The sequence below is a fragment of the Telopea speciosissima genome, chromosome 8, assembly GCF_018873765.1.
Source record: "Telopea speciosissima isolate NSW1024214 ecotype Mountain lineage chromosome 8, Tspe_v1, whole genome shotgun sequence".
NCBI lineage: Eukaryota > Viridiplantae > Streptophyta > Magnoliopsida > Proteales > Proteaceae > Telopea > Telopea speciosissima.
Window position 1 is genome coordinate 65,226,860 of NC_057923.1, and position 20,620 is coordinate 65,247,479.

Below are 20,620 nucleotides of genomic sequence, written 5' to 3' on the forward strand. Positions count from 1 at the left end.
AAAGCATTAGGTTTTTCATTTCCCTGCAATCAAAATCTGCTTTGGATTTCGGATTAACGTTCGACTTCGGTGATTTTCTCCAATCGATTTCGGTGTGATTGATCATTTATCTTTTGAGGGATCAACGTTCGTACATATCACTTCTGGTTTATTGATCGATTTGTATGATCAGCTTCAGTTTCATTTTTAGAAAACAGAATTGTGTTTCTATACTGTGGATCAAGGCATTGATTACCTCTACGATTTTAGCATTCGGCTTCAGTCTCGATTTTGGAAATCGGCATTTGCCACTTGCAAAATCCGTTGTACAAAGAGGAAGTAATTGATTGCTTTGATTGAAAAAAAAAAAAAAAAAAGAGTAAACGTTGGCAGCTTCTCAAAAGCATTGATTACCTTTTTTTATTTGAAAAGGGTTTTGTCCTTTCCCATAAACCTTTGATTTGAAAGGACATTCATTAATGCTTTCTCTGATTTGATTACAAAAAAAAAAAATGCAAATCAAAAGCAGCTTTTGGCAGAGACTTCTTTTCAAAGTTTTAATTGGCTGATTGCCTAATTAAAAAAGAAAAAGAAAAAAGGGAGAAGCCACAAGTGACCGTACCAGCAGCCAATGCCAGTGACCTACGCCAACAAGCACCATGAGTGTCGACGTCGCTATACCACCGCTATCTTTTCCTCCGCCGTTTAAATCCAGGGTTCTCCATATCAGGTGTGATTGTTCCTTGGACCATTTCTTTTTATTTGAATTTTTCCTTGGACATATAAACAAATCACATAATAATGGTGAAACATACTGTTTTAATTGAGATGATCAAATTTGAAAGCTTTAGTGGCTCTGAGTTCAGTTCTTGGAAAAAGAAGACTCCGTTTGGACTGAAGTTCCTCAATATTTTCTACACTGTGGTAAATACCTTTTCTGATTGTACGGACCTAACTGAAGCCCAATGGATAAGTGATGAGGACTTTTGCAAAGACTATCTATTGAGCTGCCTATCAGATAGGCTGATAGAGACCTATAGTAAATATGAGACTGCAAAAGAGATTTGGGAAAACCTTGATGCCTAATTCAAAAAGGAGGAGGAACTATCAAAGACCTACTTAGTTGATAAGTTCATGGATTTCAAGTTTCAAGAAGACAAGGAAATCACTCCTCAAGTTACAGACTTTGAGAACTTGAGAACAAAACTGAACCAAGAAAATATCCCTGTTGTTGATGCATTCTTAGTGTGTGCAATTATTTTTAAGTTACTCTCTACCTAGCATTCCTTTAAAACTAAGATGCATAGAAAGAAAACACAAGTGGGGCTGGATGATCTCAAATGGTTCATTAGAATCGAAGATGAGAACAGAACCAGGAATAACTTGGAGATGGTGAAACAACAACAGGCATCTGGCAATTTGGTTTCACAACCCAAGAAATATCCTAGGCAGTCCAAGCCACCTAAGAAAGAACCTCAACAGTTGGAGGCTAAGAAGGCTAATTTTAAAAAGAGGGGCAGGTGCCGCAATTGTAGAAAGTGGGGTCACTATGCATCTGAGTGTAGGAGTCCTAAGAAAGGGAACACTGACACACCACAGAAGGAAGTTCACATATTGGTGGATAAGACTGAGCCTACTAACTTTGTTGCCATGGTTGGCAAGGGTAAAGGGTTGGCCAATACATCTTCAGATTGGTGGTTAAACTCTGGGGCGACTTGTCATGTTTGCAATAATAAGGACCTGCTAACTGATATTGTTCAAGTAGCAGAGACTATCACTGTTGCAAATAGAGACGTCGTGAAAGTGATACAACAAGGGACAACAAACTTGGTTCTTTCATCAGGTAAAATACTTACTTTGAAAAATGTTAAAATTTTTCCTAGTTTTGAAAAGAATTTAATTTCAACTGGAATTTTGCTTGATGCTGGCATGTCTATTACTTTTAGTAGTGGTAGAGTAATATTGTCTATTAACTCTTTTTATTTTGGATGTACTTGTAATTTGAATGGTATGTTTAGGTTGAGTTTAGCTAATGAGACAATAAACCAGGTTAACCATAATTCACTTGATCCCAAAATACTACATTGTAGGTTAGGACATGTGAACTATAGAAAAATGCTCAAATTAGCTAAAACTCATAATTTACCATTAGACACTTCAATTAAATTTAACAGATGTGAAGTGTGTACTCAAACCAAAATAATTAGAAAACTTTTTAGACCAGTTTCTAGGAGCACTCAACTTTTTGAACTTATACATTCTAACATTTGTGACTTTAAAAGCTGCACAACTAGAGGAGGTCGGAAGTATTTGATAACATTTATAGATGATTTTTCTAGATATTGTCATTTATACCTGTTAAAATCTAAAGATGAAGCATTTGAAAATTTTAAAATTTTCAAGAATAGGGTAGAAAATCAGTTGAACTTGAAAATTAAAAGATTTAGAAGTGATAGGGGAGAAGAATACAAATTGACAGAGTTCAAGGAATTCTGTGCCTCTGGGGGCATAGTCCTTGAGACTACTGCTCCTTACTCACCTCAATGAAATGGCATAGCTGAAAGAAATAACAGGACATTAACAGAGATGTTAAACTCCATGTTATTGACAGCTGACATGCCCTCTTGCTATTGGGGAGAAGCAGTGTTGAGTACAAATCAGATTCTAAATAGACTACCACATTCAAAACTGACTTCTACACCTTATGAACTATGGTATAATCATCCATATAACTATGACACTCTTAAGGTTTGGGGCTGTATAGCTTATGTTAGGATACAAGACCCTAGGAGACCTAAGGTGGGAACTAGAACAAACACTTGTGTATATCTAGGTTGTGCAGAAGACAACGCTGCAGACCGATTTTTAGATCTATCAACCAATGTGGTGATAGAATCTAGGGATGCTATATTCTTTGAGGATAAATTCCTTAGAGATAAAGGCCTGACCTTGCCTGGTCTGACTGAAGTGGTTACAGAATCACCTTTGAAATCTGAATCAATTATTTCTGACACTACTCCCACAATGCTCCTTGAATCAGAATCTAGAAGAGTATCTACTAGAGATCGAGTATCCAAGAATTTTGGTGAAGATTTTGTGAGCTACCATTTAGAGGCTGATCCATCCACCTATAAGGAAGTGATGAGATCTAGGGACTCACTGTTATGGAAAGAAGCCATTGATGAGAAAATGAGCTCTTTAATGCAGACTGAGACCTGACACCTTGTTGATCTGCCTAGAGGGGCCAAGACAATAGGGTGTAAATGGGTATTGAAGAAGAAACTTAATCCGGATGGATCTACAGCCAGGTATAAAGCATGGTTAGTAGCTAAGGGCTATAAACAGGTGAGAGGGACAGATTATTTTGACATCTACTCCCCGGTCTGCCATTTGGCAACGATAAAAATTCTTCTTGCCATAGCATCTATTGAGCACTATGTTGTGCATCAAATGGATGTAAAAATGGCTTTCCTTAATGGAGACCTAATAGAAGAAATCTATATGAACCAACCTGAAGGGTTTGTTATGGAAGGTTCTAAAAAAAGACTTTGTAAATTAAACAAATCTCTCTATGGTCTTAAACAAGCACCTAAATTGTGGCATAAGAAGTTTGACAAGACAGTAAAGAGCCTTGGTTTTCAAATCAGCAACTCGGATAGGTGCCTTTATTTTTTGTCTGAGTTAAACAAGGTCGCTATTATTTGCTTGTATGTAGACGACATGTTGATTCTAGGTTCTGATTTCTCTGTAGTGAGTGACATTAAAGAAACTTGTCTAAAGAATTTAGCATGAAAGATCTTGGTGTGGTAGACACCATTCTTGGGATGAGAGTAAGCTTTAGTGAGCAAAGGATCACCCTTAGTCAGACTCATTACATTGAGAAGCTACTTTCTAGTTGGGGATATAGTGATTATAAACTGATTGAGACACCCTATGACTATAACAAACGGTTGAAACCTAACACAGGTGACACCGTGAATCAGTTAGATTATTTTAAACTGATTGGTAGTCTCATGTACGCAATGAGTTACACTAGGCCAGACATAGCCTTTATGATAGGCATGCTGAGTCGTTTCACTAGTAATCCTAGAAAAGAGCATTGGGATGCCCTATCGAGGCTGATGAGATACCTTAAGGGTACTCAAGGTTATGCTTTATGTTATACTGGACATCCTCCAACTTTGGAAGGATATTTTGATGCATCTTGGTGCTCAGATTTGGGAGACAGCAGATCCACCAGTGGTTATGTATTTACACTAGGAGGAGCAGCTATAGCATGGAAATCCAAGAGACATACTAGTATTACTCTGTCATCTATGAAATCGAAACTTTATGCTCTCGCTTCTGCAGGAGATGAAGCAGAGTGGATAAAGGATCTGATCATGGATATTCTATTAAAGAGTTTTAAGTTAAACTCTATATCTATATTCTGTGATAATCAAGCAACAAAGACGATTGTGAATAACTCACTCTTTAATGGTAAGAGGAGACACATCAGGCTGAAACAGGCCATGCTGAATTATAGAACAGAACAAGGGATTATCACTTTGATTGATGTGAGATCGAAGGATAATATGGCAGATGCCCTTACAAAGAGATTGAACAAAGATCGAACATTCAAAACTATGGGGGAGATGGGGTTAAAGACCATTTAGTCAGGTCTTAACGTAACCCAATATTATTTTGAATTATTCGAATCTCATCTAGCCTTGGTAAGCATTCGGGACAGTTTACATGTCTCAGATAACTTAGTTAGGTTACTAAGTATGGGGATTTGTGAAACCATTCCAAACTTGATGGTGTAGCAAATTTTCATGTGAAGTCTCCTTATTTTGTTATTTCACAAAAGAATATGAAAAATGTCTGATATGTTTCAATGATATTGTGCTAGTCTTTATGTCATTCCAAATTTGATGACATATCTTTCATAGTATGGTGTACCATTCCAAATTTGATGATACAACATAAATCTATGACTAATATGATGAACACAGTATTTCAAATGGAAACATGGTATGGTCCTTATGATAGAGACTATATAGGATCGAGTTCTTGTAAAGAAACTTGATGATGATGCTTATTGTTTTTTGATTTACCTTCAGCCATATGTGAAATGTACTAAGTTCTTATTGTTGAATTAGATATTATTGTGCAAATGATTGAATTCATATTATCTTATGAAATTCATAGTTGATAAATTACAGAGAATGGAGAAAATGGAGGAGAACGGTTGAATCTGGATTTCGATGAGGATGACTTACTTGATGAGTAAAGTCACATGGATTGCAAGGACTTTTCTTTTTGATTATTTCTTTTGGTTTAGCCACTTGCATGTGGAACTTCGGATTTATTGTTGGGCTTAGTTTTTTATCTAAAACCCTAGTTTTATTTCTTGAAGTTTACTTATTACTTATTTGATTTATTGGATTATTGATATTCAATTTATATTGATTCAATTACTGATTGAACAATGGTTCCTATACATGTGTAATGGATATATGTAGAACATAGGAGGAGATTATAAGGGTATTTATGTAATATCCCTTCATATGTTCTAATATAATCCTACTTGTATTAATACTCAGGCTGTGAGGGGCAATCTATTAATTAGCCCATCTGACCTAAACCCTAGTTTTCCTATAAATACTAGCTGGAGGTAGCAGTCTGGGTATTCCAAACTAGATAATCAGGGTGTAATGCTTTAAGCAACCATGTGCTTAAACCCTAACCCTAACATTAATGTGGGTGCAATAGAGAGTTCTTTTGAATCCACAGGGAAGGGATTCGAACCTGGTGCTATTTTTTAGGCTGTTGTGGTTCCAGGGGCTGTTTATGTAGACAGCGGTGAAGGAAGAGCTCCGATAGTGGAGACTAGAGAGTCTTCTCAAGCGGCTAGACCTACGGTAGATGCAGTGGCTGAAGTGGTTGCGGTGGTAAGAGATAATCCTGAAGCATTTATTTCAAATCTGGAAAGTGTAAACTCAGAGCAACTTGAGGGACAACTTTCAATAATTAAGAAGGAATGGGAGGCGCATACGGTGCAAGAGAAGGATTGGCGGCCAAGAGAAGCTCCAGTAGGGATGGCGGAGGAGCAGGTCAGCGCTAAAGAAGTTAACATTGAGAAGGAACGAGAGGGGCATGTTGTGGAGGCAGTTGGTTATTCTTCGGATTTTTCAAACTTCAGGGAGGAAAATCAGGAATTTAATACTTTGGATAAGTCTGGCAATGGAAATATGGTTAGTGATGACGTGGAACTGGGGCAGAAGGAGTTGAACCAAGTATCTTCAAACCGGTCGTTGGCAGTGGGACCGTCAATGCATTCAAGCCCGATTTTTTCAACGAGTTTAGTTTCTCAAGAGGAGAGTCGTTTAGAAGTGGTTCTTTCACCAATTAATGGTAGATCTGTAGTTGTGGTTCACGCTATGAATGAGCAAGGTGATGATGCGGGGGGCGAAGCTCTTTTCACAAAAGTGTCGCGTCGCCGACAGGTTCGAGATAGGAATGTGGAGCAGGCGAACATTACCTCTTGACCAGGCCGTCGACGACACAAGACTGAAGTTGGATTGGTTGCGGAAACCTTTAAAAATTCTCATAGGGAGGTTGTAAAAGAGTTTGGAGTGGGGTTGCAAAAAATTTCATCTCCCTTTTCGCTAGAGGAGGAGGCTCTTTTAGCCCGTGTGGTTCTTGATCGGCCTGGTGTTTATACTGTGATCTCCCAACGATCCAATAGGATAAGGACCCCATCGGTGGGACTCATAGATCCCCCGTAACCTTATTTTATTATTTCTCTTGGGTGAGCGAGTGGCTTGTTGCCCTCGCCAATATGTTTTTAGGACTGAGTATCCTTTGTAGACTTTAGCTTTCGTTGCTTTTAGTCTGTCTTTAGGCTTGTTTGCCTCCTTTAAAAAAAAGAAAAAAAAAAGGAAGAAATAAGAAAGAAGAAAAAGAAGATAAGAACGGTCTTAATTTCTTCCTCTCTTCTTTTCTTCTCCTCCTTGTTTCTCTCTGTGAGCTGTGCTATTTCCACCTTCTTAGAAAAGCTAAGACAGGTGTCCAAGGCAATGGTGTCTTGGTCCCTATATATATAAGAGGACTAATGGGTCTTGCACGCTGACCCGAGAGAGGCAAAAGGATTCCCAAGCGTCAAAAGAGGGACAGCAAAAGCATTTATTCATGCGTTTGCAAAAGTCAGCTTTGTCAAGGCCCCGCTCTTCTGCCTTACAAAACCGCGTGACATTCAATGTGGCTTCACTGGGAAACCCTAATCTAATCAATATTTACTTGTTTCAGGCCTTGAAGCCCCCCTGTAATGTACAAAGTATTGGGAGCAGGGCTTGGGAATCAGTACGCCTGGGAATCCCTCACAAGGCTAGTGAGTCGCAAGAGCTTCCACGAGATCTGCCCCGCCCACTTTGCAACATCAATCTCCTTTGGAAGTTCACATCGCAAGAGGAGTAAATAAAAGGGACTCATGTTCAAAGTGATACAGAGCACCAACACCAAAAGGGCAATGGAAAGGGGTATGTGTGAGAAGTCCCCAAAGACGTGGAGGGGAGAGTTGTCTTTTGCAGAGGGCGATGGTTCATATGAGAGAGAGAGAGAGAGAGAGTGGGGAAAAAGGTTTCCAAAAGGGGTTCCATCGTAGAGAGAGAGTCGTAAGGGAAAGTGTCAAGAAGGGGTAGACACATGACAGGGAGAGAGATTGAGGAAGCACTGAAGCATTGTAGCTTCTCATAGAGGGCCACTAATGAGAGGAATTGGGATGGTGACGTTTGAAGATAGATGGACCATTTTGCCATTGTAGAAAGTCTATGTCAAAATTATTTCTTTCATAGAGGGGAGAGAATTTTAAAGTCGGTAAGGGCATTTTTGTCAATTGAAAATTTTGACAAAAAAATGGAATACGTACTTTTATATATTTATATTTATTATTTATTATTATTTATTATTATTTTTATATATATATATATATATATATATATATATATATATATATGGGTAAAGCTGTTTGTAACCAAGGTGGTTACAATGGATTTTTGCAACCTCTTATTTATACCCTTACCCACATAATTTTACATCCTTTAGTAGATAAGGTCATTTTGGTACTTTCATTTTATCTTCTCCCTCTCCCTCTCCCTCTCCCTCTCTCCCACTCTCCGGCGCTATTTTCTCTCGCTCTCTACTCTCCTCCCCTGCTTCCTGACCTCGCTCTACCCCCTCCCCAACTCTGCAACCCCGCCCCCACCTCCTCCCTTCAGTCTCACTCTTTTTTGTCCAGCGGTTCACCCTCACTCACCTCATCTACTCTGCAAAATCAAAGCCAAATCGACTATTTGACACTCTCAACAGATTCATATTATTCCCAACTTGAACAATCTATTCTGGAAGGGAGCTAATAAAGCAGCAGCTGAAACAATTCGACCGCTCTAATCGAAGCATACCCATATAGGTCGCGATCAAGGGGAGGATCTTTGACTCGTTCGCTAAGAACTTCTATGGTCCTGGCGGTTCCTGCTACATATTGGATGGTAGAGATGCGAACTGAGGTTTGGCCAAGATGAGTGAGAACGACGATGACATCTGTGCTTCCCTTGATGGGCTCTTTGAAAAAGAGATGGGAGAGCGGCAGATGCATATAACGATTAATCAAAGCTATGCCTTCACTTTGAAAGAAATCAATTGTTTTGATGCGATCTTAGAAACCACCCAAGTGAAGAACGCAATCCGAGAGGGCACATTTACCTTCCATACTCTTTGATTTGGAAATCTGCATCTGCAATTGGGAGAATAAATGAACAACATGACTTGACGGAATCGTTTGCAGCTTTGGTCCAAACCCATCTATCATGCTGATCTGGGATGATGAAAATAGAGTGCAATAAAGAAAGCAAAGTCGCAACTTGAACAGCCTCATCAGAGAGAGGGAGAAAGCAAGACAGAGGGAGCAAATGGGTAGGACGTTGTCACCTCTACCATCATAACCATCTCCCTGTAGCCAGCATCATCTCCTGCAACACCTCTGGTAACCCCATCTCCCTGCTACCTGCATCATCTCTCCACCTGGATCACAACCCGCACGGCCACACCTCCTCCGCCCTGCACGTCTCTCGCCTCCACCTCTTGTCGCCCACGCCCATTGAATGGGTTTCCCATACCATTCCGATCGACGAAATTTACGAGGGAGGAAGGCAACGATTTTACAATAGTAGCCCCTTTAAATCATTGACACACCGCTTCATAGGGGTAAAATTGTCCGATTACAACTCTTGGTTACAAACAGACGCATCCTATATATATGTATAGAGAGAGAGAGAGAGAGAGAGAGAGAGAGAGAGAGAGAGAGAGAGAGAGAGAGAAGAAATTGAAGGATTAAATAGTACTTAATTAATTATTGTATGATAGATATATTGGAGACTACGGTATCCTTAGATGAGAAGCAAAGGCCGGTGGAAATCTTAATCATAAGTAGTTCTAATTTAATTAAAGAAAAAAGAACTCTGTCCAAGAATTTTGCAGCCTGTGCGCAAACACAAGGAGTTGAAATAATCACCATTTCCCAATGAAATGCATAAAAAGCGCCCCACTTGATCCCACGTGCACAAGAGCCATGCTCGGGGACAGAAAAACACTTCCCTTTTAATTAATATTGGAAGAACTGCACTCTCACCAATTTTATCCGATCTATCCTTTCGTATCAATGACGACTGACGATGCATGGTTTCTGGCCACGTGGGTTCTTTCTATGATCAGTTTTTAATTTCCGAAGGCAACGTCTATTATCCAACAGGGACGCAGGCAGGAAGGTCAAGTTATGTATTTACCCAAAAGAGAATGGAGAATAGCTAGTTAGAATCCAATCCGAAATTCCTTTTATTCAAATATTTTTTTTTAATTTATTACTCAATACTCCCAAAAAACACAAAATACACACTCACACACACATCAGGATATATATATATATATATATATATATATATATATAGAGAGAGAGAGAGAGAGAGAGAGAGAGAGAGAGAGAGAGAGAGAGAGAGATAACTACCCCACACTACTACTACTATAACTACTACTTCTTGGGGGTGAGCTTGGACCTGATCATTTTAACCTCCTTGCTACCGATCTGGAAGGCCTTGGTAAGAACATCATCAGAGACGGAAGGAGAGGAAGTGAAGAGGGTGAAAGCGGTGTTCTGTGTCCCTGGCAACTGGCTATTGAAAGCCGATAACGCTACTGCTGGGACATCTGCGTTGTTCTTCTGGAAATGGATGAGTCCCCTTGGGTAGAGGACGATGCCACCCTTCGTTAGGGTGTGATTGATGAATACGTTGCCTGTGGTGAAGAACCCTACCTCCAATTCACCCTCAAGGACGGTCAGCAGCTCCGTCGCCCTCGGGTGGGAATGCGGTGGGTTCATCCCTCCCGGTGCATAGTCGATCCGAGCCATGGAAACTCCCTGCGTGTTCAGCGCTGCCCACTTCTGCACGTTGGCCGGCGTCACCAGCGATCCCATGGTGTTGTTGGTCATCCCTGCCTTCACAAGTCCGTCGAAGACGAAGTCAGCCGCTGTCACATTCTCAGCGTTCTTGCACGCATACCCATTCGCCTTCATATCTGTAATAATTAATTAATTAATTAAAATTAATAATAATAGTAGAAGTAGAAGAAGTAGTAGTAGTGGTAGTGTAAAACTATTTGTAACCTCGATTGCTCATGAAAATAACAACGTAGGGAAGGGATGAAGATAAATGATAAATGACCGATGGATTATTACCAGAAGTGAGATCCGCTACGCAGATGTCCTGAAGCGTGTCCGGATCGGCATAAGTGCCAGAGAACATAGCGCATAGGACAAAGAGTGCGACAATAATCGTCATCCTCAACCTCCTTTATTAATGCTGGAAGAAAAGCAAAACCCCGCACACGATCCAAGAGAGAGAAGGCCTGGAATGTGGATGGATGGAAGAGGAAAATTAAGGTGTATTTATAATTTTAGGCGGCAGAGGTTTTGAAGCTTCAGTAGGAGGATTGCTATTGAGGGATGAAAATTATAAAAAGAAAAAAAAAAACAAAGGATAGAGGAAGGGGGGAGGAGCTTGGCCAGTGGCCACCGTAAATGGTTCGTGGCAGAGAGAGATAGAGAGATAAATTAATAAAGGTAGGTAGAGGTCTAAAACAAATTAAAACAAAGCTCTAGTTAAAGCATCGAATCTAAAGGGAAGCACATCTTAATTGTTGGAATAGAAAATAATAGAAATATATTAAAAATAAATAAAATAAAAAAGAGGATGGTTCATTCACCATCCTAAGGTTCACCAACCCTTTCTAGGGTTTTTGTATATTTCAAAATACCCTCCTAATATCTATTCCCACCCTCTCCCGCCCTGAGGTGAATGAGATCTCATTCATAGTTGGTGGAAGGAAATTCAGTAATACAAAAAAAAAAAAAAAAAAAAACCCCTAAAGTGAGAGAAATAATAAAAAAAAGAAGAAAAACAAATAGAGAAAGTTGCACGCCCCTTCCCTCCTATTTTCCCACCGTGGTTTAAAATTAAAACAGATTTTTGAAGCAATTTTGGAAGTTTACTTTTATTTTATTAATACATGGCATATCTATTAACCAACTTTGGGGATTGATTAAATCTTTTCAAAATGGAAAGTAACGGATATAAAACAAGTTTGAAACCGACTTATCTTGTAATTTCTGTTCTTATCTATTAGAACTAAAAAATTGATATAATATATATATATATATGGCAAGACATCGTTGTCTGGTCGTATAAAGTCTGCACCAGTATGGGGTTAGAGGTGTCAAAATTGAAACTAAACCAAGAAAATCGGTCCAAATCGAACCAAAATGGTCCGGATGGAATCACACTTATGTCTTATTGGTCGTTGTCTGGTCATATACAACCTCCACCATCACGGGGTTAGGGGTGTCAAAATTGAGACTAAACCAGGTAAATCGGCCCAAATTGAACCGAAATGGTCTGGACCGAACCACACCTATGTCTTATTGGACAAGTTTCGGATTGGAAAATTACAACCTGGAAACTAAAAGAACTCGACACCGAAACCAAAACCAAACAAATCTAGCCCGATAAGAAACTATTAACAATAACCCAAAACCCAATAAAAACTCAAAAGAACATAAACATGTATGGATTGCATATATATTAACATAAGTATATCTACTATTCTGTGGTAAAGGTGGTGGTGAAGATGGGTGGCAGCGGCGACAGCAGGAACAGTGGTTGTGGTGGTGATGGTGATGGTGGTAGTGGTGGGGGTTGGGTGAGGTTGTGATTCATTTATATCAAGTTTGTCATTGTGCACATTTTTGCTTTAAGTTTGAGTTGTTTTTTTTTTTGTTAGCTTTCTATTTCCTGGTTGTTTACTTCTTTTAGTTGTTTCTGAAAATTGTTCTTCTCATTATTTATACATTGAAATATGAAAAGCCAAGCATGCCTAAGAAGAAAGAAAGAAAGAAAAATTCTTCCGTCCCAAGTTCCAACACTAAACTACTCCTAGCAAACAAACGCAACTTTAGGTTTTCTGAAGTGTCATATATGCTTAATCCTATTACATAAAATTAAAAGGGGAAAGTTTTCCTTCGCAATGCGTATCAATGGCCATAAAACTCTACCCTCTACTAGCCAATGGTCGAAATTATCCCCCACAATTGCACGATACCTTCCAATATGGTTTTGGAGAGGAATGAGGAGGGGATCTCAGTTTTAGATTTTGTTGTGGCTTACGATTTATCTATTATAAACACTTACTTCGAAAAGAGAGAGGAGCATTTAGTTACCTTCAAAAGTGGGTAGCATAGTAACAAAATGGATTTCTTCCTAATTAAAATGTCCCACAGATTATTATGTAAGGATTCTAAGGTTATACCAAGGGAGAGCCCAATCATACAATATAGATTATTGGTCATGGGTATGTGTCTCTCTACGCATAATCATAAGAAATGTGAGTTTATTTGCCTTAGGATAAGGTGGTGGATCTTTAAAGGAGATACCTTGAAATCAATTACTGATAAAGTGGTCAAAAAATGAAAGTGGGATTTTGAGGGAGACACTGATACAAAGTGGATGCGATGACTACTTGTATTAAGAAGGTTTCTAAAGATGTCCTAGGCGAATCGAAAGGAAAACGTCATTCCCATAGGGTGACTTGGCGGTGAGATGATCAAGTTCAAGCAACCAATAAGACTAAGAAAGCTAGTTTTAAAACATGGCAAAGAACTAAGGATTTAGAGGATCTACTAATGGTGCAAGTTTAGACCTGTAGACCCGAACCTGCCTTGGGCCACCCTGAGCCCAAAGAAGGCCTGGGCTAAGATACCCTATCCTTGAGGGTGAGTCAGGATTGGAAATTTCTAACCTTGAGCAAGAGCCCGGCTTGGCCCTATTTTAAGTTATATATATATATATATATGTCACACACATTTTGTTATATAATATATTATTTATGAAGATAGTAAGTGATATAATATATTTAGTATAGTGTTATTATATGTAAAATTGATAAATTTCTCCCTGGAACAGCCTAGCCTATGCATCTCTCTTCCCTCTCCCCATGATCAAGACCAATCAAGGTCAGCCCAACCAAACCCTAAGGGCGGGTTAGAGTTGGATTTTTCAAGTCCTAAGTGAAGGTTGGGTCGGGTCAGACCTAGGCCCAACTAAAGGGACTCAGGGTTGGTCTATATTTTTAAAAAGCCCGGCCCAACCCAACCCTATTGCGACCCTAGGATTTACAATTATATCTTCCAGAAATGAAGCTAAGAAGATTGTGGGGAAAGTTAAAGATGGAGAGATAAAAGATCTTTATAAAAATGAGCACAAAGGAAGGGGAAAAACTATCTATAAGATAGTTATAATGAGGGAAAGGAATGGCAGAGATTTCAACCATGTTATTTTTTTGGATGAATGAAAAATATATTAAAAAAAGAACAGAGAAACTTTCTCCCTTCCAAAAAAGAAAGAGAGAAAGAACAAGAAAACAAGGAGAAACCTCCACAACAAAACCAACAAACAACCTACAACCTAGTCAAGCTGAAAGGAGACCACCCAAATAGGGATTAAAAGACGAAGTCAAACCTAGACAGCCAATCACTTATATATAAAATTGACCTTCTTCCCGTTAGGGTTATAGGGAGGAATGGAGGGGATCACCCAACTCCTACTTGAGTTAGGAGCTAAGGAAAGACTTTCCAAAAAGGCACTGTACGCCCTACCAATAATGCCAATGTCATCAGCATTAGGCAGAGTGGTCATCATGTCCTCCTTCAAATTATTAGTAGCCACATCTTGTGCCGACTCAGTTTGAGAATACAATTGAGTCGGCCTACCTTGTGTAGAACCCTCCAACATAATCTCAACATCCATCAATCCAAAGGTTTCTCCACGACTCTGAGATGGACCAAGGCAAACAAAATTGTGACGTTGAGGAGCTTGAGTCATAGGACACAAAAAAGTGTCATCTACTTGAACCACAGAAGAAGGGTAGATATGAGTAGTACCGTGGCTTGAGTGCAAAAGATTTGAAGATGCAATTAATGCATGGTGGGCTCCCTTGTCCATGTGACAAAAGTCTTGAGAGTTCAAATATGCGCATTAGAATCATGTGGCAATGGACCCACGGTGTTAGATCTAGCCATTGCATGCATGTCAGTGAGCCCAACATCATTTGACACCTCACCACAACTCAATAGCACATAAGAGGGATCGGTTCTATCCAAAGTAAGAAACTCTCTAGGAGGAACCGGATGACAGTTGGAATCCAAGGTAGCAGCAACTTGACTCCCAATGAGGCATGACGATTGGGGATGGTTGAGAACGCCAGTCTGAATAGGACTAATGGGAGGGGCAGAATCAATGTCAATGAGGGGACCATTCACCAAAGAGGCCAACCTATTGTTCAAGGTAGGAAGAGCAGCTTCATCCCTACCAAGAGCTTGATTGGAACTAACATCCTTAGCGAGGCTCTCTTGCACCACCATCTCAGGCGTCAACCTACTGTTATTAAAACTTATCCCACCACCTCTACCCATAGGTCTACAAGGGGCCATAATCGAATCGCTTCTAAACTTGGAGGGAGGACCTCCCTTGAATCTGGACTAAAGACAAGATGTGCGGGGGAGGATCCACTGAGCTTGATCTTCAATCTCAGCATTCAACTCAATCCCCTGTTTGTTGGAGATTTCTCTCTTAGGACATTGGTCATCTCAGTGTCCAAAAATAGCACATCCAGAACATCGAGGAGGTTTCCAGTCGTATACAACTGTTTGCTTAAAAGAAGACCCCTCCTCAAATATAATGGAGATGAAATCCTAAAACTCAGATTCTGCTGAAACCTCCACACAAATACGGGCAAAGGAAAGCCGAGCTTGAGACTTTGTCCATTTGTCCGAGAACAATGGAACACCGAGAGTGCTGCCAATGATACTAAGGACTTGTTCAAACTAAAACTAGAAAGGGAGGTTCGGAAGATTCACCCACACTGGGATAGAAGAAAGGGAGACATGATCGATTCTAGTGTGATGAGACCAGGGTTGGAGAACTAAAGGTTTCTTTAAGACATACCATAAACCACCTTCCAACACCCGATTCCTATCTTCAGCTGAAGAAAATTTGAAAACGAACACGCCACTGTCAAGAAGAATTGTTTCCACGTCACATGTGGTTTTCCATTGCCTGAGAAGAGAGTCCCGAACCAAGTTAAAAGGGAGCTTTGGGCCAAGAAAATGGCCTATTAACGAGTTCTCCCATTTTGTCATTCCCTCCTTTACAACCTCTTTGGGGCAGAAGGCAGAAGGGGAACTCCCTACTGAATGTGGGGCAATGAAATGCAACTTGAAACCAATGTTGTCCGGAGCTGCAATAGTAGAAAAAAGAGATGCTTAGTCTTTAGAAGGTTCATGGGAAGCAACACGAGCAACAGATGGAGAAGTCTCCTACATTTGTTGACCTCCCAGGGGAACAGAGGATAACTCTTCTCTAGTGCAAAGCAAGGGACAGTCCTCAACAACACTGTCCACTGGAAGAACCACCTCCAGAGTTACTCCGTGATCTTCCCTCTTAGATATAGAAAATAACTCCCGAGTGTGTTGTTGCTCGCTCCCACCTGTAAAGCCAAGCACCCCTGCCACCCCTGCAACAGATTCACACACCTTGCTAACCAGGGTACCAAGACCAGAAAGGGTTGGGAAAGCCGCCTCAGACAAAGCTTTACTCAGATTAGACACGGATCCCCCACCACCCTCAATGCCATCCCCAGTGCAAACTCCATTGGGAACCGCCGGAGCAGGCCCCAACGAGCATCCCAACTCAACACACCTAGCACTCTTTGGACCAGCAGACCTAGATTTCTTCTTCTTCTTGCCCGCCAACTTTGAAACAACTACATTTCAATTGCAATAATATTTTTTTTATGAGAGGACCAAGATCCCGACCTAGACATCCAATCGAATTGGGTTTTTTTTTTTCATTTCAATTTTCAACCATGTTAGATGTATTAAAAGTGAAGATGATAAAGTAATAATAAGTGATGAGGATATTAAGGAGAGATTGAAAGTTTATTTCTATAGCCTACTAAATGAAAACACTTAGTAATAGTGTCCCAGAAGATTGCATTACCCGTTGGGAGTGACCCAAATTGCCCTGCCCAGATCTCGGCTAGGGCGAGGGAGTGATGCGCGTTGGCTAATGTGCAATAAGGAATTAAAGTTGCACCTTCCCTCATAAGGCGTCTTTTGGGGGATTGGCAAGCGCTTAATCCTACAATTGATATAACAGCAGGTGGTCGCGAGTTCGAGTCTCCCCGGTGCCATGGGTGCTCTGTTATTGGGTGTGCATTTGGGGGGGATTGTTGAGAGTGACCCAAATTGCCCTGCCCAGATCCCGGCTAGGGCAAGGGAGCGATGCACGCTGGCTGATGTGCAATAAGAAATTAAAGTTGCACCTTCCCTCACAAGGCATCTTTTGGGGGATTAGCAAGCGTTTAATCCTCTAAGTAACTCTTCTCAATGTGAGAGGGGGTGTATTGATGGATGTAGAGGGGTGTGTGCACTACCAATTCGTATAGGGATGCTTAGTATGGTCCGGATCGTCGAAAGGAGGTGCCTTTGCATCGGCGGTGGGTGTTTTGTCAGGATAAGAGCCAATGGTTTGTAGGCAAGTGGTTATGTGACCAAAATATAAGTTTCTTGGGGTCTAAGGAAGCCAAAATATCCATCTAAGATGCCAAAAATAAACTTGGTCGCGAAAAGAATCGAAATTGGCGCTTAACATGGTAAGTTTGGGCTTCTCAAATTTGTACAGATTTAATAGTGAACTGGGGTCAAGTCGACATCGAGGTGGGGTGAGGTCGACATTGAGTGGTTGTCGATGAACAACACTCGACATTGAGGAAAATGACTCGGTTGTCGGTGTTAAAATTCTGAATGTCGAGGTAAGTTAGATAGTTGGAAAGCTCTGCTCGGTAGTCAACTGGGATATGTCGATGTCGATGGAAGGTTGAATAAATATCGACTCAGGGGTCTTTGAGTGTTGACCTGGACTTGGATGTTGACAGGGATGGTTTGGGCTATTTGGGCCAGGTTCTGTGCTGGGCCAGGCTTGTTCCAAGGGGTCTGGGTCAGGACTAGCCTTTCCAAGGGATCTTGGAGGGCTTGGAGGCTCTAATTTAGGCTCTGGCAAGGGGAATCGACAATCGGTAAATAGATTCGGGCAGTGCACACTGACGCTACATCCACAGATACAACGGCTTTACGTCTTGGAGGGTACTCATCATTGTCACGAAAAACCTCCGGGGGGAAATACAAAATGAGGTGTCTACACTACAGTATTTTGCAAAATAGGTGACTGATCACCCAAAGTGGTAAGGTCTCTTTAAAGGTTAGAGTTATTCCGCAGTATTTTACAAAGTAGGTGACACGTAGTGTAGAGTACAAAACTGAATGTATGCATGATTGATTATAAACCCCATATAAATTTTACATTTTGCTGCAATTTGTAAGATTGTATAGTGCTATGGTAGGATGAGATTAAACCCACCAAAGTGGTAAGGTCTAATTTGACTGTAGTACATATGATCAAAAGTTTAAAGTATGGGCATCACGCTGATCACCCAAAGGTGATCTCATCAAGGTAAATTGAATGCATACAGAGTAGAGAAAACCCTAATCTTGAAGTGACTAGTCACCCAAAGGTGGTGGTCTCTTTGAAGGTTAGAGTGGTCCTGTAGTATTTTGCAAAGTAGGTGACTGATCACCCAAAGGTGGTGTCATCAAGGTAAATTGAATGCATACAAAGTAGAAAAAACTCTAATCTTAAAGTGACTAGTCACCCAAAGGTGGTGGTCTCTTTGAAAGTTAGAGTGGTCCCGCAATATTTTTGCAAAGTAGCTAGGCGACTGATCTCCCAAAGGTGATGTCATCAAAGTTTTGAGAGGACCATAACATTTCAAGACTAATAGATTAGGAATGTGGACATGGTTGTAACCTCTGTTAATTAAAATTGGAACGGCAAAAAAATAGTACTCGAAGCGAAAGTATTTGATTTAAATGGATCAAAATTGAACGAGACGGACAAAAATACGGTCAAATATGCCAAGAACGAAAAAAGAACGAAAATGAACAGTATGCGTTTTAACGTTTAAATTTGAACAAAACAGTACAAAAAAAAATGGTAATATAGAAGCATAATTTGATCAATAATTACCCAAGTCCCTATATGAAAATTTCAAAGCAACTACAACAATCATAAGATCCAAAATATATTCATTCCATTCCAAATTCAAAACCTATTAATACCATGAAATAAGATTCAAAATATATTCATCCATCCATATATCCCATTCAAAGTTCACAACATATGTGCAAAAAGAGAAAAAAACGGAAAAAGGTCCTACCGGGAGTCGAACCCAGGTCGCTGGATTCAAAGTCCAAAGTGCTAACCACTACACCATAGAACCACCGAACATACACCCTTTAGTTAAAATATTAAGGTTTTTAAAACAATTTATCAATGACTGCTGTCCACCACCCCCCCCCAATTTATGGTTCAATTCAATTAAATCATACATCATTGCATAGTAATTTTTTAAGTTGGTAAGTCTCAATCAGCTTAATTAGTTCAGTAGAAAAAAAAACATTAATTAATAATGTAGGGCTCACTACCCAACTCAACCCAAGTAGAAAATTATCAAATGAAGAACTACAGGCAGGCAGCAGGGTAATTTTCTAGCTAGCATACTAATAATCGTAAGTAATTAATGATTACATATTATACATATAATAGTTTGGGTAAATTACACGTTACCTCCTGATTTTCAAACGAAACTCAAATCACTCCTTGGTTTTTGAAAATACTCACTCGTCCCCCTCTACAGTAATGGTGTTAGTCTACTGTTAGCTATTGGTGTGAAAAGACTATTTTACCCTTGTACTAAAATATTAGAATTAAATTTACAATACTATCCTTCAAAATCTATGTTTGGATGTCAAGGGTAGTTTAGGGATTTAAATTTATTTAACTGGCTGACACCATCACTTAACAGCATAAAACTAACGATGGGGACTAATTTGTCATATTAGGATCTAATACAGGGGATGATTTGAATATTTTCAAAAATCAGAGAGTGATTTGAATTTCGTTTGAAAACCCGGGGTGACATGTAATTTACCCTCATAGTTTTAACTAATTAAGTGGCCGGATGATGATAAGCAACTTACGTACGTACGTAGCAATGTCCAATATTAATAAAAGAAATATCATCTAATGATGATATGAGTTGTTGATTTTCATATTAAAACTCGATTTTGTCACCTATTACTCTATCAATGGTTTACCCTCCTACCTCAAAACAATTGTTTTTTTGTTAAGAGTAGCTAGTTATAGGGATCTCATATCCATCCTCTGGTGTAAGTTAAGCTCTTATCATCATCATTGTCTTTGATTTTGTTGCATGTATACGTAGATAAACTCTTTTATGCTTCTGTTTCTCTAATTATATTTTAATTTTTCTCTTCTCCCCCTCCCCCAAGGTTATGAGATTGCAAGGATTTATTGACTATAGATTTGTTGGGAAAAACAATCCTCTTCCCTCATGTGTAGGTGTAAGTTAATAGAAATACACATTAATAATCAAGTATGTGTATTAGGGGTGCAAGTTTGGCCCTGTCGACCTGAACCCGTCCTGAGTCCAAACAAGGCCTAGGTTGAGATATTTGGCCTTGAGGGTGGGTCGGGCTGGAAATTTTTGGCCCTGAGTGAAGGTCGGGTTGGGCTAGGGTTGAGGTCTCGGACTAAGCCTGGCTCGGTCCTGTTTTAAGTTATACTATAAAATATATATTGATATAATATATATATTATAAACTTTAAACGTCACCCACATTGTGTTATATAATATATTATATATGAAGACAATAAGTGATATAATACATTTTATTATAGTGTTATTTTACGTAAAATTGATAATTTTCTCCCCGGTCCATTCCAACCCATGCATTTCCTTCCACCTCCCCATGATCAGGGTCAATCAGGGTCAGCCCGGCCCGACCCTGAGGGCGGGTCAAGGTTGGTTTTTTCGATCGGGTTGGGCCTAAGCCCAGCTAAGGGGACTTAGGATTGGACTA

The 20,620-nt window shown here is 39.9% G+C and overlaps 1 protein-coding gene and 1 non-coding gene across 2 annotated transcripts; both read right to left on the reverse strand.

Annotated features, from left to right (window-relative positions):
- Positions 1-450: 450 nt before the first annotated feature.
- LOC122672582 (germin-like protein 5-1) lies at positions 451-10,850 on the reverse strand. The gene is made up of 3 exons (XM_043870042.1): positions 10,748-10,850; positions 10,041-10,587; positions 451-461 (listed from the first exon to the last, which is right to left on the reverse strand). The coding sequence occupies exons 1-2, from the start codon at positions 10,848-10,850 to the stop codon at positions 10,043-10,045; spliced, it is 648 nt and encodes a 215-aa protein (XP_043725977.1). The 3' UTR covers positions 451-461; positions 10,041-10,042.
- An 8,035-nt stretch (positions 10,851-18,885) lies between these two features.
- TRNAQ-UUG lies at positions 18,886-18,957 on the reverse strand. Its single transcript has one exon. It is a non-coding gene; the product is annotated as a tRNA-Gln (tRNA).
- Between the last annotated feature and the right edge of the window lie 1,663 nt (positions 18,958-20,620).